We start from the raw sequence: 11,511 nt of genomic DNA, 5'->3' as shown, positions 1-11,511 counted from the left end.
CATATTAGTTTATTTTGTTGTTTAGAATAGTAAAAAAGAATAAAATGTAGCATTTAGTAAAGAAAACAATTTTAACGCCTACATTGAGTTTATTAGAATTTTTAGTGTTTTTCTTAGCCTTTGCTTTTTGGTTTATTTTTCAAAAAACAAACTACAAATTGACGTCATTATTGTCTTTCCAATCTGGTGAATGATCTTCATTAATTCATAAGAAAATTGTGGCCAATAGTGTTTACACACAAACACACTCACAGAAACTTTTTGTATATAAAAATTTACCAAAATATTGTGTGTTTCTTTTATTTGCATTGTTTTTTTTTTTTTTGATTTTTCAAAAAAAAAAAAAAAAAAAAAAAAATTGCTTTTGCTTGGGATTTTCTATTCTGGTATGAAATGGAAAATTGTGGCGTATTTTTGCGTCAGTCGTTTATTCGGTTTCGATCGTTAAAGACAAATTAGCAAACGTTCCATTTTCCATTTTTTTTACTTTTCAAACGTTATCCTTTTATAAATACATAAAAAATGGCTGTAAGTGTTTTAATATTATTTACGAAAAATTTATTAAACAATAAAAAAAACTTTCACAATATATCATTAAATTAAAAAAAAATAAAACGAAAAACTTAAATCCTGTGTATAATTAAATTAATGTTAAAAAAAAGAATTCAACATAAAGTCAAGCATTAAAAACCACTTGAGCGTATGATTGACAATTAATTCAACAATAAAAAATTTAAATTAAACAGAAAAATGAAAACATTGCAGTGTTCTACCAATAATTTGCAACATTTTATGTTTATTAATGTTTAATTTTATATAATTTTATTAAAATTTATTTTATACACTCAATTGACTTGCAGTACAAATTTTGTTCAACCAGCACAATTTACTGTGAATTTGTGTTTGAATTAATCATACAACACTTTTGTTTGAATTAAAAAAAAGTTAAGTGTTTTAGTTACCACAAATTTACTAAAAAATTTTACTTAATTACTATATGTAGTAATAAATTGTAATTTTGTAGAAATTTAAAAAATTTTAAAATGAATTTGTTTTTAGGCAATAGGGGGATTGCACATTTAAGTTTAAAATAAAAGTGTTAAAAAATGGGTATATGGAAATTAGACCAGACAATAGACAAGACTAGGCTATAGTCTAGTCTAGACTAGACTATATATTAGACTATAGGCTAGCTTTAACACACGAATATATACTAACTAAGACTATAGACTAGACTATAGACTAGACTATAGACTAGACTATAGACTAGACTATAGACTAGACTATAGACTAGACTATAGACTAGACTATAGACTAGACTATAGACTAGACTATAGACTAGACTATAGACTAGACTATAGACTAGACTATAGACTAGACTATAGACTAGACTATAGACTAGACTATAGACTAGACTATAGACTAGACTATAGACTAGACTATAGACTAGACTATAGACTAGACTATAGACTAGACTATAGACTAGACTATAGACTAGACTATAGACTAGACTATAGACTAGACTATAGACTAGACTATAGACTAGACTATAGACTAGACTATAGACTAGACTATAGACTAGACTATAGACTAGACTATAGACTAGACTATAGACTAGACTATAGACTAGACTATAGACTAGACTATAGACTAGACTATAGACTAGACTATAGACTAGACTATAGACTAGACTATAGACTAGACTATAGACTAGACTATAGACTAGACTATAGACTAGACTATAGACTAGACTATAGACTAGACTAGACTATAGACTAGACTATAGACTAGACTATAGACTAGACTATAGACTAGACTATAGACTAGACTATAGACTAGACTATAGACTAGATTATAGACTAGATTATAGACTAGACTATAGACTAGACTAGACTATAGACTAGACTATAGACTAGACTATAGACTAGACTATAGACTAGACTATAGACTAGACTATAGACTAGACTATAGACTAGACTATAGACTAGACTATAGACTAGACTATAGACTAGACTAGACTAGACTATAGACTAGACTATAGACTAGACTATAGACTAGACTATAGACTAGACTATAGACTAGATTATAGACTAGACTATAGACTAGACTAGACTATAGACTAGTCTATAGTCTAGTCTATAGACTAGACTATAGACTAGATTATAGACTAGACTATAGACTAGACTATAGACTAGTCTATAGTCTAGTCTATAGTCTAGTCTATAGTCTAGTCTATAGTCTAGTCTATAGTCTAGTCTATAGTCTAGTCTATAGTCTAGTCTAGTCTAGTCTAGTCTATAGTCTAGTCTATAGTCTAGTCTATAGTCTAGTCTATAGTCTAGTCTATAGTCTAGTCTATAGTCTAGTCTATAGTCTAGTCTATAGTCTAGTCTATAGTCTAGTCTATAGTCTAGTCTATAGTCTAGTCTATAGTCTAGTCTATAGTCTAGTCTAGTCTATAGTCTAGTCTATAGTCTAGTCTATAGTCAAGTCTATAGTCTAGTCTATAGTCTAGTCTATAGTCTAGTCTATAGTCTAGTCTATAGTCTAGTCTGTAGTCTAGTATAGACTAGACTATAGACTAGACTAGACTAAAGACTAGACTAGACTAGACTAGACTATAGACTAGACTAGACTAGACTAGACTAGACTAGACTAGACTAGACTAGACTAGACTAGACTAGACTAGACTAGACTAGACTAGACTAGACTAGACTAGACTAGACTAGACTAGACTAGACTAGACTAGACTAGACTAGACTAGACTAGACTAGACTAGACTAGGACTAGACTAACTAGACTAACTAGACTAAAGACTAGACTAGACTAGACTAGACTAGACTGGACTAGACTAGACTAGACTAGACTAGACTAGACTAGACTAGACTAGACTAGACTAGACTAGACTAGACTAGACTAGACTAGACTAGACTAGACTAGACTAGACTAGACTAGACTAGACTAGACTAGACTAGACTAGACTAGACTAGACTAGACTAGACTAGACTAGACTAGACTAGACTAGACTAGACTAGACTAGACTAGACTAGACTAGACTAGACTAGACTAGACTAGACTAGACTAGACTAGACTAGACTAGACTAGACTATAGACTAGACTAGACCAGACTATAGACTAGACTAGACCAGACTATAGACTAGTCTATAGACTAGATTATAGGCTATACTATAGACTCGACTTTTCACTAAACTATAGTCTAGACATAGACATTTAATATTTTTTTTATTTTGCACCACCCTAATTATTTTCTCAATAGTTCACAACTCTCTAAATTATTAACTCTCGATATTAAAACGAAAATAAAAAACATAAATTAATTATAGACTTTTATATAGTTTTAACAGAACTTTCCTGTATTTTTGCACTCAAAAGCAAACCACAAAAGATATTTTTGTGGCCTTAACTTTTTTTTTTTTAAATACAAAAAATTTATATAACGAATTCAAATGAATCGAAATGAAATTTTAATTTTAATAAGTTTATTTATTTGTTGAATTTATACCAGAAGTCTATTAGTGTTGTTAAAATATTGACTAGTGGATAACGAGTAAGAAATATATGGGGAGTTGCTATAATGTGTATTAGTTTTCAACAAGTAGCTAATTGATAATTTTGAACTTGAAGTCTCAAGGTTTCTTAAAATATAACCAATATTTTTAAACTTATAAGTTTTTCTGAAGTATTCGAGTCAAATTTTATAGCTTTATAATATTGAATAAGGAAATGCAACAGTAAGACCACTTTATTCTGTTTTTTTTTTTTTTTTTGTTATAACTCAAAAAGCTATAACCATTTTTAACCAACCAATAACACAAATATTTAAATGACTATTTCAGTAAATGGCCTTTTAACATTTTATAATGGAAAGAGAGAGAGAGAGAGATTTCGCAAATAAATTACAATTTAAATTTATTGGTTTTTTGTGAAAGAGGGAAGAATTTTTTTAATTAATAAAATAAAAATTATAATAACAATGGTTGACCATTATAAAAAAGCAAATATTTAAAATATATTTTGCTCTTTTACATTTTTCAAAACCAAAAAAAAAAAAAAAATAAACAACATAATTGCGTATTTAAAATTATCACTGATAATGACTGTTGGCAGTGTTTGAGTTTATAAAAGTTGGATAATGAGAAAAAGTATCTAAACAAATATACAAAAATTTGGAAAATTACGAAATTTAATAACATTATACCGGAACAAAGGGTTATCGTTCATAACTAGCATCAAAATATTATTGATAACTTTTAATAAATTCTTATTATTTAAAATCTATTTTTAATAATTTATCAAATAATATGTATATAATCTCCCAAAATTTATTAAATTTAATTAATTTCATATTTGCTTAACCTTTAATATCATTTACACACACATATTATTCAATAACATTTGTTTGTTTAACAAAAATTTTAAACTTCTAAAATTACAGAAAATTTTCAATTTTTTCGAAGTTCAGCATAAAACCAACAATATTTTATGATCTTATTTTAAGATAAACATTGAGTTCAATGTATAAATATTATTTGATATTGGTTTTTTGACTATAATTTAGTTTTAATTTGGTTATACATTAATTAAATGCATAACAACAATAGAGCTAATGAAAATTAAATGGAAATTGTTTATAGACATTCACATTAAATGTATGTAATTATAAACATACATAAATACATATCTATGTAGAAATTGTACACAATAGAGTAGAGATAAATAAAACCAATAAAAACAATAATTACAAATACTGAATAAAATGGAAAAAATAAACAACATAAATACATAAAATAAATAGAAAAAATAAAACAATTTAATTAAATTGTATAATTGGTAAAATAAACAATAAATTTAGTTGTTGAAAATGCAATTTATGCTTTAGAGAAAATTTAATTTCTAACAAAAACAGCTTTAAAAACAACAACAAATACTTAAAAACTAAATAAATTATTTTTGGGAAAAAAACGTGCAAGACAAACATTTTGAATGCTAGAGGAATTAAACTAAATTAAGGTTTAAGTGGAAAAATAGTATTATTATTTAAATAACAATAATTACAAAAAAATAAGCAATTAAAATTTTAATTTCATCTTTAATAAACAAACAAATTTTTAATACATTTTTTATACTCTGCTGTGCCGAACAATAAAATGTTTCAGGAAAATTCTTCCTCTAAGAACAATAAAATATTCCAAATAAATTCTTTTTCTAAGATTTTTTTAAGGCAGATAAACAGAATGACAGACATGACCACTAAAGAATATTTAGTAGAATTTTCATCAGTCTGATAGACAGACAGACACATAGACAGATAGATAGATAGATAGATAGATAGATAGATAGATAGATAGATAGATAGATAGATAGATAGATAGATAGATAGATAGATAGATAGATAGATAGATAGATAGATAGATAGATAGATAGATAGATAGATAGATAGATAGATAGATAGATAGATAGATAGATAGATAGATAGATAGATAGATAGATAGACAGACAGACAGACAGACAGACAGACAGACAGACAGACAGACAGACAGACAGACAGACAGACAGACAGACAGACAGACAGACAGACAGACAGACAGACAGACTTTTCATATCATATTCTATATATTGACTAGTATAACTTTCTCATCTGTCATGACTATTATACACTAGCTACAAAAAACATTTGTTAAAATATTTCAAAAAAATATTTTTCATAATTGTTTAATTGCTTTAAATATTTCAAATTGTTTTTTTTTTCTCGCTGAAATGTTTAACAACAGAAACAAAATGAACAATTGTTCTTGTTTTTTATTTTTATTTGTTGGTTCACGAACAACATATTAATTTATTTTCCTTTAAATATTATTATTTTTTTTTTATTGTTTGCTCCTCTCTCCAACTTTCGACGCTGATGGCAAACCACAAACAAATGATTGATGGATTTTTCTTTTGGCGACAAGTGGTCACAAACTACTTGACATTTATATATTTCAATGCTATCGAAAGTTGAAATATATAATTTTTTTTTATTTTAATATTGTTGCTGCAGGTTTTATTTTCAACTGAAAACTATAAACAAAAACCATGGAACTAAAACCGTCACACATTCTTTAGTATAAATTTAATTTATATAAAAAGCAACAGCATTATCACCACCATCATCATCATCGTCGTCGTCGTTGTCAGTAGAGGAAAAACAAAAAAACTGGAAATACTTTACTTAAAATAGATTTATATGTTGAAATCATATACAATGTTTAATATATTGAATGACAACAATAACAAATATCAACAGTAACAGCAGCATAAGCAAACAAACAAACAAACATACATACAACAATAAACAAATATTTATCAAAATCCATTTGCAGCATGTGTTGAGTAGTGACGATTTTACTACTATTATTTTGAATTAATAATATTAAAGCCATAGAAGATTACAGCAGCAATGGATAAAAAAACTAGTTAGTTATTTATAGAACTCGTTAAACGGTTTTGGAATTCAAGGAATTGCAAGATATATTGCTAACTTATACATATAATCGTCCTTAAATAGGAAGTTTTCCAACTTATATCAAATGTCATTTACTTGTATATAAATAACTGACCTGTCCAGAAGATTTTGACAATTTTTTAGAATTCTAAGATTATTTGAGACAAACAAATGTTGCGGCTTCATTAGGTACTCTTAAGACTTAAGATCAATGGGAATAAAATAGGTCAATATATGGCTGTATTTGTTCTTGGACGTCCAATTTTGAACCACTTTTTCAAGAATAACACCAACAATGTTTTCCTCTAAGAAATCATTTGTTTCACAGGAAATAATCGAGAGATTTGAATATCCATAACTGATATACTGATCACCCCTAGACAAGAAATCTTTCATCATTTGCTGATTATTATTGATCCAAATATTTTTTAAAATAATTTCTAGAAATCTGACCTATAAAAATTCTTATATTTGCCGTCAACAGAGTCTTAAGTGTAGTGTTAAATACATTTACTTTTTAGCACGCGCACATTATATTGTTGTACTATATTTGATGATGATGATGTTGACGCTGTGTGTATGTGTTTTTAGACAGTTTTCAACAGAAAAAAAATACATATTTTAATATTTTGTATACTTTTACTTATAATAAAAATGTTTGTACATACAAACATATATTATATTTTACGCTTTGATACAATATTACATTTATTTGCAAAAATTATAAAAAAAACATATGTACACAAATATACAATTTTACACTTTAACTATATGAGTGTGGATTATGACAAATTTAAAATATATTTTTTTATATAATAAATACATACATATGTACATACATATGTACATATATATAAATTTTTTTCAATTTCATTATTACTTTAAATTTATTTTGTCGGGAGAGTGTTTGTTTGTTATAAATAAAATTTTTTATATAAAAATTTTCTGCCATTGTCCTGTGCTTAAAACTATTTAGTTGGTATATTCTATCTATATATGTATGTTGTCTGTGTTAGTATATCATATACACTTTTACTGTAGTTTTAAAATATTTTTTTTAATAAAATTCATTAATTTTTCTTTATATTTTTATTTGTTTAAATATAAACGTATTTTTTTTGCTTACACATTCGTTAGTTTCTATATTTTGTATTTTTTATATAATTCTGTTGCTGTTTTTATAAAACATAAAAATATTAATTTTAATTTGCTGCTGTTTTCCAACTCCATTTGATATTTATAATTGTTGCACGTTGCAACCATATTTAGCAAAAAAAAAAATTAAAAGGAAGGGAAATACTGCCAAACACTGTGTTATTAAATGACTTTATGGTCATAATATTAAAACAATTTGTTGTCATATTAATGTGTGGTAAATGTTTAATAAAAAAAACTTAAATTTTTTTAATAAATTTTTTATAGCATTTGCTTTGTTTGCAACTTTAGGGAAATTGTAATTTATTACACTCGTTTTAAGTGGACTTAAATAGAAAAGTGTTTAAAGGATATGTTTGCAGTTTTTGCTTAACATTGAATTTCGAAATTAATATCAACAATTATGAAAATTTGTCTATCGTCTTTTATTGGGGTTATTTTCCACTTAAATTATTAGTACTTAAATGAAAAACATTTAAAATTTACTACAATTATAATCGAAAGTAAATGGGAATTTATTTCACGGAAGTCTTTAAAATTTCTATATTTGAGGTTTTGGTTTTGGTTTTCTAGTTCAGTTCTAGTTCAGTTCTAGTTCAGTTCTAGTTCAGTTCTAGTTCAGTTCTAGTTCAGTTCTAGTTCAGTTCTAGTTCAGTTCTAGTTCAGTTCTAGTTCAGTTGTGGTTCCCTAATTTTGTTAAATTTTTTCATTAAAAAAAGTATTAGTTCGTACATAACATAATAAAAATTATATAATTATTGAAAATTTATTAAGTTTTTTTCATTTTAATATATTTTATATTTTATGAATATAGGATTTCCGTTGCTACTAATATGCATTGTTATGTTTACAATTTTTATTTTGTCTATTTATTAACCAAGTTGCATGTTATTGTTTTTAGTCTAAAACAAACAAAAAATTTTATACAATTTGCATGAGACTGTTTCTGTATTTTTTCGGTTAATGTGTTTAGACAAAGTTTATGACTGGGTCGTGTGCTTGAAATATATTCACATGTATATGTCAAAACAGTGGGTGAAAAAAGTAACACATTAGTCACATAGAAAAAGATTTTTTATAAGGCAATTTAAAAGAAATTTAAATTTTTACACAAATATCTTTAATATTATCTACAAATTATTTCTTACTGGAGCAGTGGGATTTCTATTACATACTGTACTTTATGGAAGCTAATAGTTCATCCTCCTCTTTTTACCTAAACATTTTTTCTGCCAGACAGTGTATGTATGAGTATTTGCCGCATTCAAGTGGGTGTTGCGTTGTATACAATTTGATTTTTTTATTTTTAATTTGTTTTTTTTTTTTTTTTTTTACTTTTGGCCCACAGCCAATTGGCTTAATTAAATTAAACAGATTTTTGAGTTAGAAACAAATAAAACGAATAAAACTCATATAGAAAAACATAAACACCCAAAATAATGCACGAAATTCTTAACAAAACATACAAAGCAGAAAAATAAAAATTTGAACAAGAAAAGCAAACGGAAAAATGAAATAAAGTAAATAATTCCAGAAATGCAAACAAATTTTGGCACAAATTCAATGTCATACAAAAGTTAAATAAACAGCTACCAAAAAAAGAAAATACTTTTCGAGAAATCTTAAATCTTTTTTATTCGACTTGGAAATATTACAAATTTGTAGGGAATTAGGTTTTTTAAGGTATAATCTCAATGATAAAGTTTTAAAGAGATTTGTTTCATTGTGATCAACATAAAATTTAAATTAGAAAATGCACTTCTTAGGAGCAGAAATGTAAGGGAATGAGGTCGAATTGCTACAACGAAAAAAGCGAAGAAAATTGCTTTAAAGTCAAAAGAAGAGAACAACCTCAAAAACACTAGACTATACAAATTTAATTCGTTTCATCCAGTTCTCTGTTAAAAAAAAAAAATAATTTTGTTCTGTTTTTCATTAATCCTTATCCATCTTTCATAGATTTCTACTTTGTTTTTTCCCCATACATTTTTCATTATAATTTTTGTATTTAATAATTTAACAGAAAACTACTTAATATTTATGAGAGTGCATTGGATAAAAAGCAAGTAAACCACAAACTCACACAGCTCTTGAATTTTAAATTGTTTCTAATTATTATCAAATTGTGGAACAAGTTTTAAAAACAACAAATGAAAAACTGCAAGTGTATGGAAAAACCATTATATATTTTGCATATTTTAGTATATGAAATGCAATTGGGATTTAAATAATAATAAATTCATTATAACATTAATATTATGAATTTAAATTAATATTTATAGAGAAATTGTATAAAAATTAAAATAATATAAAGTATAAATGTAAATTTTTTTTGAAACAGCAAATGGCATCTAAAGCGAAAAATTGTAAAATAAAAATTCAATTTAAATTCTATAATCATTTCATTTTTAATTAAAAACTATACAAAAAAATTAATTAAAATTATGTTTGTTTTTGCAGCCCCGCAACAAGGAACAAGAACAAGAAGTCTTGAACTGGATCTTTGAAGTTTTGGGTGAAAAAGTGCCTGCTGGTAATTATGAAGATATCTTGAAGGACGGTATTGTTTTGTGCAAATTGATCAACAAATTGGCTCCCGGCTCTGTTAAGAAAATCCAAGAACGTGGCACCAACTTCCAGTTGATGGAAAACATCCAAAGATTCCAAGCTGCCATTAAGAAATACGGTGTACCAGAAGAGGAAATCTTCCAAACTGCTGATCTCTTTGAACGTCGTAATATTCCCCAAGTTACCTTGTGCTTGTACTCTTTGGGCCGCACTGTAAGTTTATATTTTCAGTAAACTAACAACAATATGTTAATAACATTTTTATTTGATGTTAGACCCAACACCACCCTGAATACACTGGTCCCTCTTTGGGTCCCAAGATGGCTGAGAAGAACGAACGCACCTTCACCGAAGAACAATTGCGTGCCCACAATGCTGAACTCAACTTGCAAATGGGCTTCAACAAGGGTGCATCCCAATCTGGCCATGGTGGTTTCGGCAACACCCGCCACATGTAAACCTAATGTCTTCCCTATCATTATTTGCCTTAAATTAAGCTTTCATCTTGTTTATCATATTCGGTTTTTCCGTTTTGTTATCACATCAGAAATATTAATATACATTTAATTTAATGAATTTCGTGTTTTCTATTTGTTTTATTTAGTTTTTCTATAATTATAAGCATCTTTTGTAATGTCATGTAGTTATTTCCTTTTTTTTTTTTTTTGTTCTTTTCTTTTCGTGTTTTTCTAATTAAGTAAAATAAATATTAATATATTAATAATAATAAAAAAATTACCCAAAAATAACAAATTATCATGTTTATTCTTGGTTAATAAATAAACCTTTTAAAAGGTGTTAGATAGAAACTTCCTTATATTATCTTTAATATATATTCTCTACATAAATTGGTATTTCAGTTGTCTGTTAAAGAGTATGAGCCTTAAAGCCTGTGTCAACACCTGAATATATTTAGATAAGCTTAATAAATATCAAGGTCGGACTTTAGTTTGTTTATTTTTTTTTAGCAAAGCAACCAACCTACAAGATAAACAAATAAACAAACAATAACAAAGTTGTAGACATCAATTCGAAATAATATAATACGCATATACACTTAGAGAAAATAAAGGTATTTAATGATAAAATTCAAGTATTTATTTAAGGAAATTAGATAGATTTGCCTTTCGTTTAGCATAATTACAAAGATCTTGTAACGTATTTTTAATATATGCCTAAAAATATGTCATAATTATGCTCAGTTTTCAACATTGCCGTGACATTAAGTAGTGATATACATACATACATACATATCATTGTGTTGGTTATGTTGTCATGATTTT

At 26.6% G+C, this 11,511-nt stretch overlaps 1 protein-coding gene across 1 annotated transcript; it reads left to right on the top strand.

Moving 5' to 3' along the window:
- Window positions 1-311: 311 nt before the first annotated feature.
- LOC119599533 (myophilin) lies at window positions 312-10,807 on the top strand. Its single transcript, XM_037949312.1, has 3 exons — window positions 312-528; window positions 10,121-10,441; window positions 10,504-10,807. The coding sequence occupies exons 1-3, from the start codon at window positions 523-525 to the stop codon at window positions 10,684-10,686; spliced, it is 510 nt and encodes a 169-aa protein (XP_037805240.1). The 5' UTR covers window positions 312-522; the 3' UTR covers window positions 10,687-10,807.
- Window positions 10,808-11,511: the final 704 nt, after the last annotated feature.

This window comes from Lucilia sericata, unplaced genomic scaffold (genome assembly GCF_015586225.1).
Source record: "Lucilia sericata isolate MDLA Ls3-8-SP2 unplaced genomic scaffold, ASM1558622v1 Contig000079F_arrow, whole genome shotgun sequence".
NCBI classification, from domain to species: Eukaryota; Metazoa; Arthropoda; class Insecta; order Diptera; family Calliphoridae; genus Lucilia; species Lucilia sericata.
Note: the sequence above shows the minus strand (reverse complement) of the source record. Positions and strands in the feature narration are given on the sequence as shown.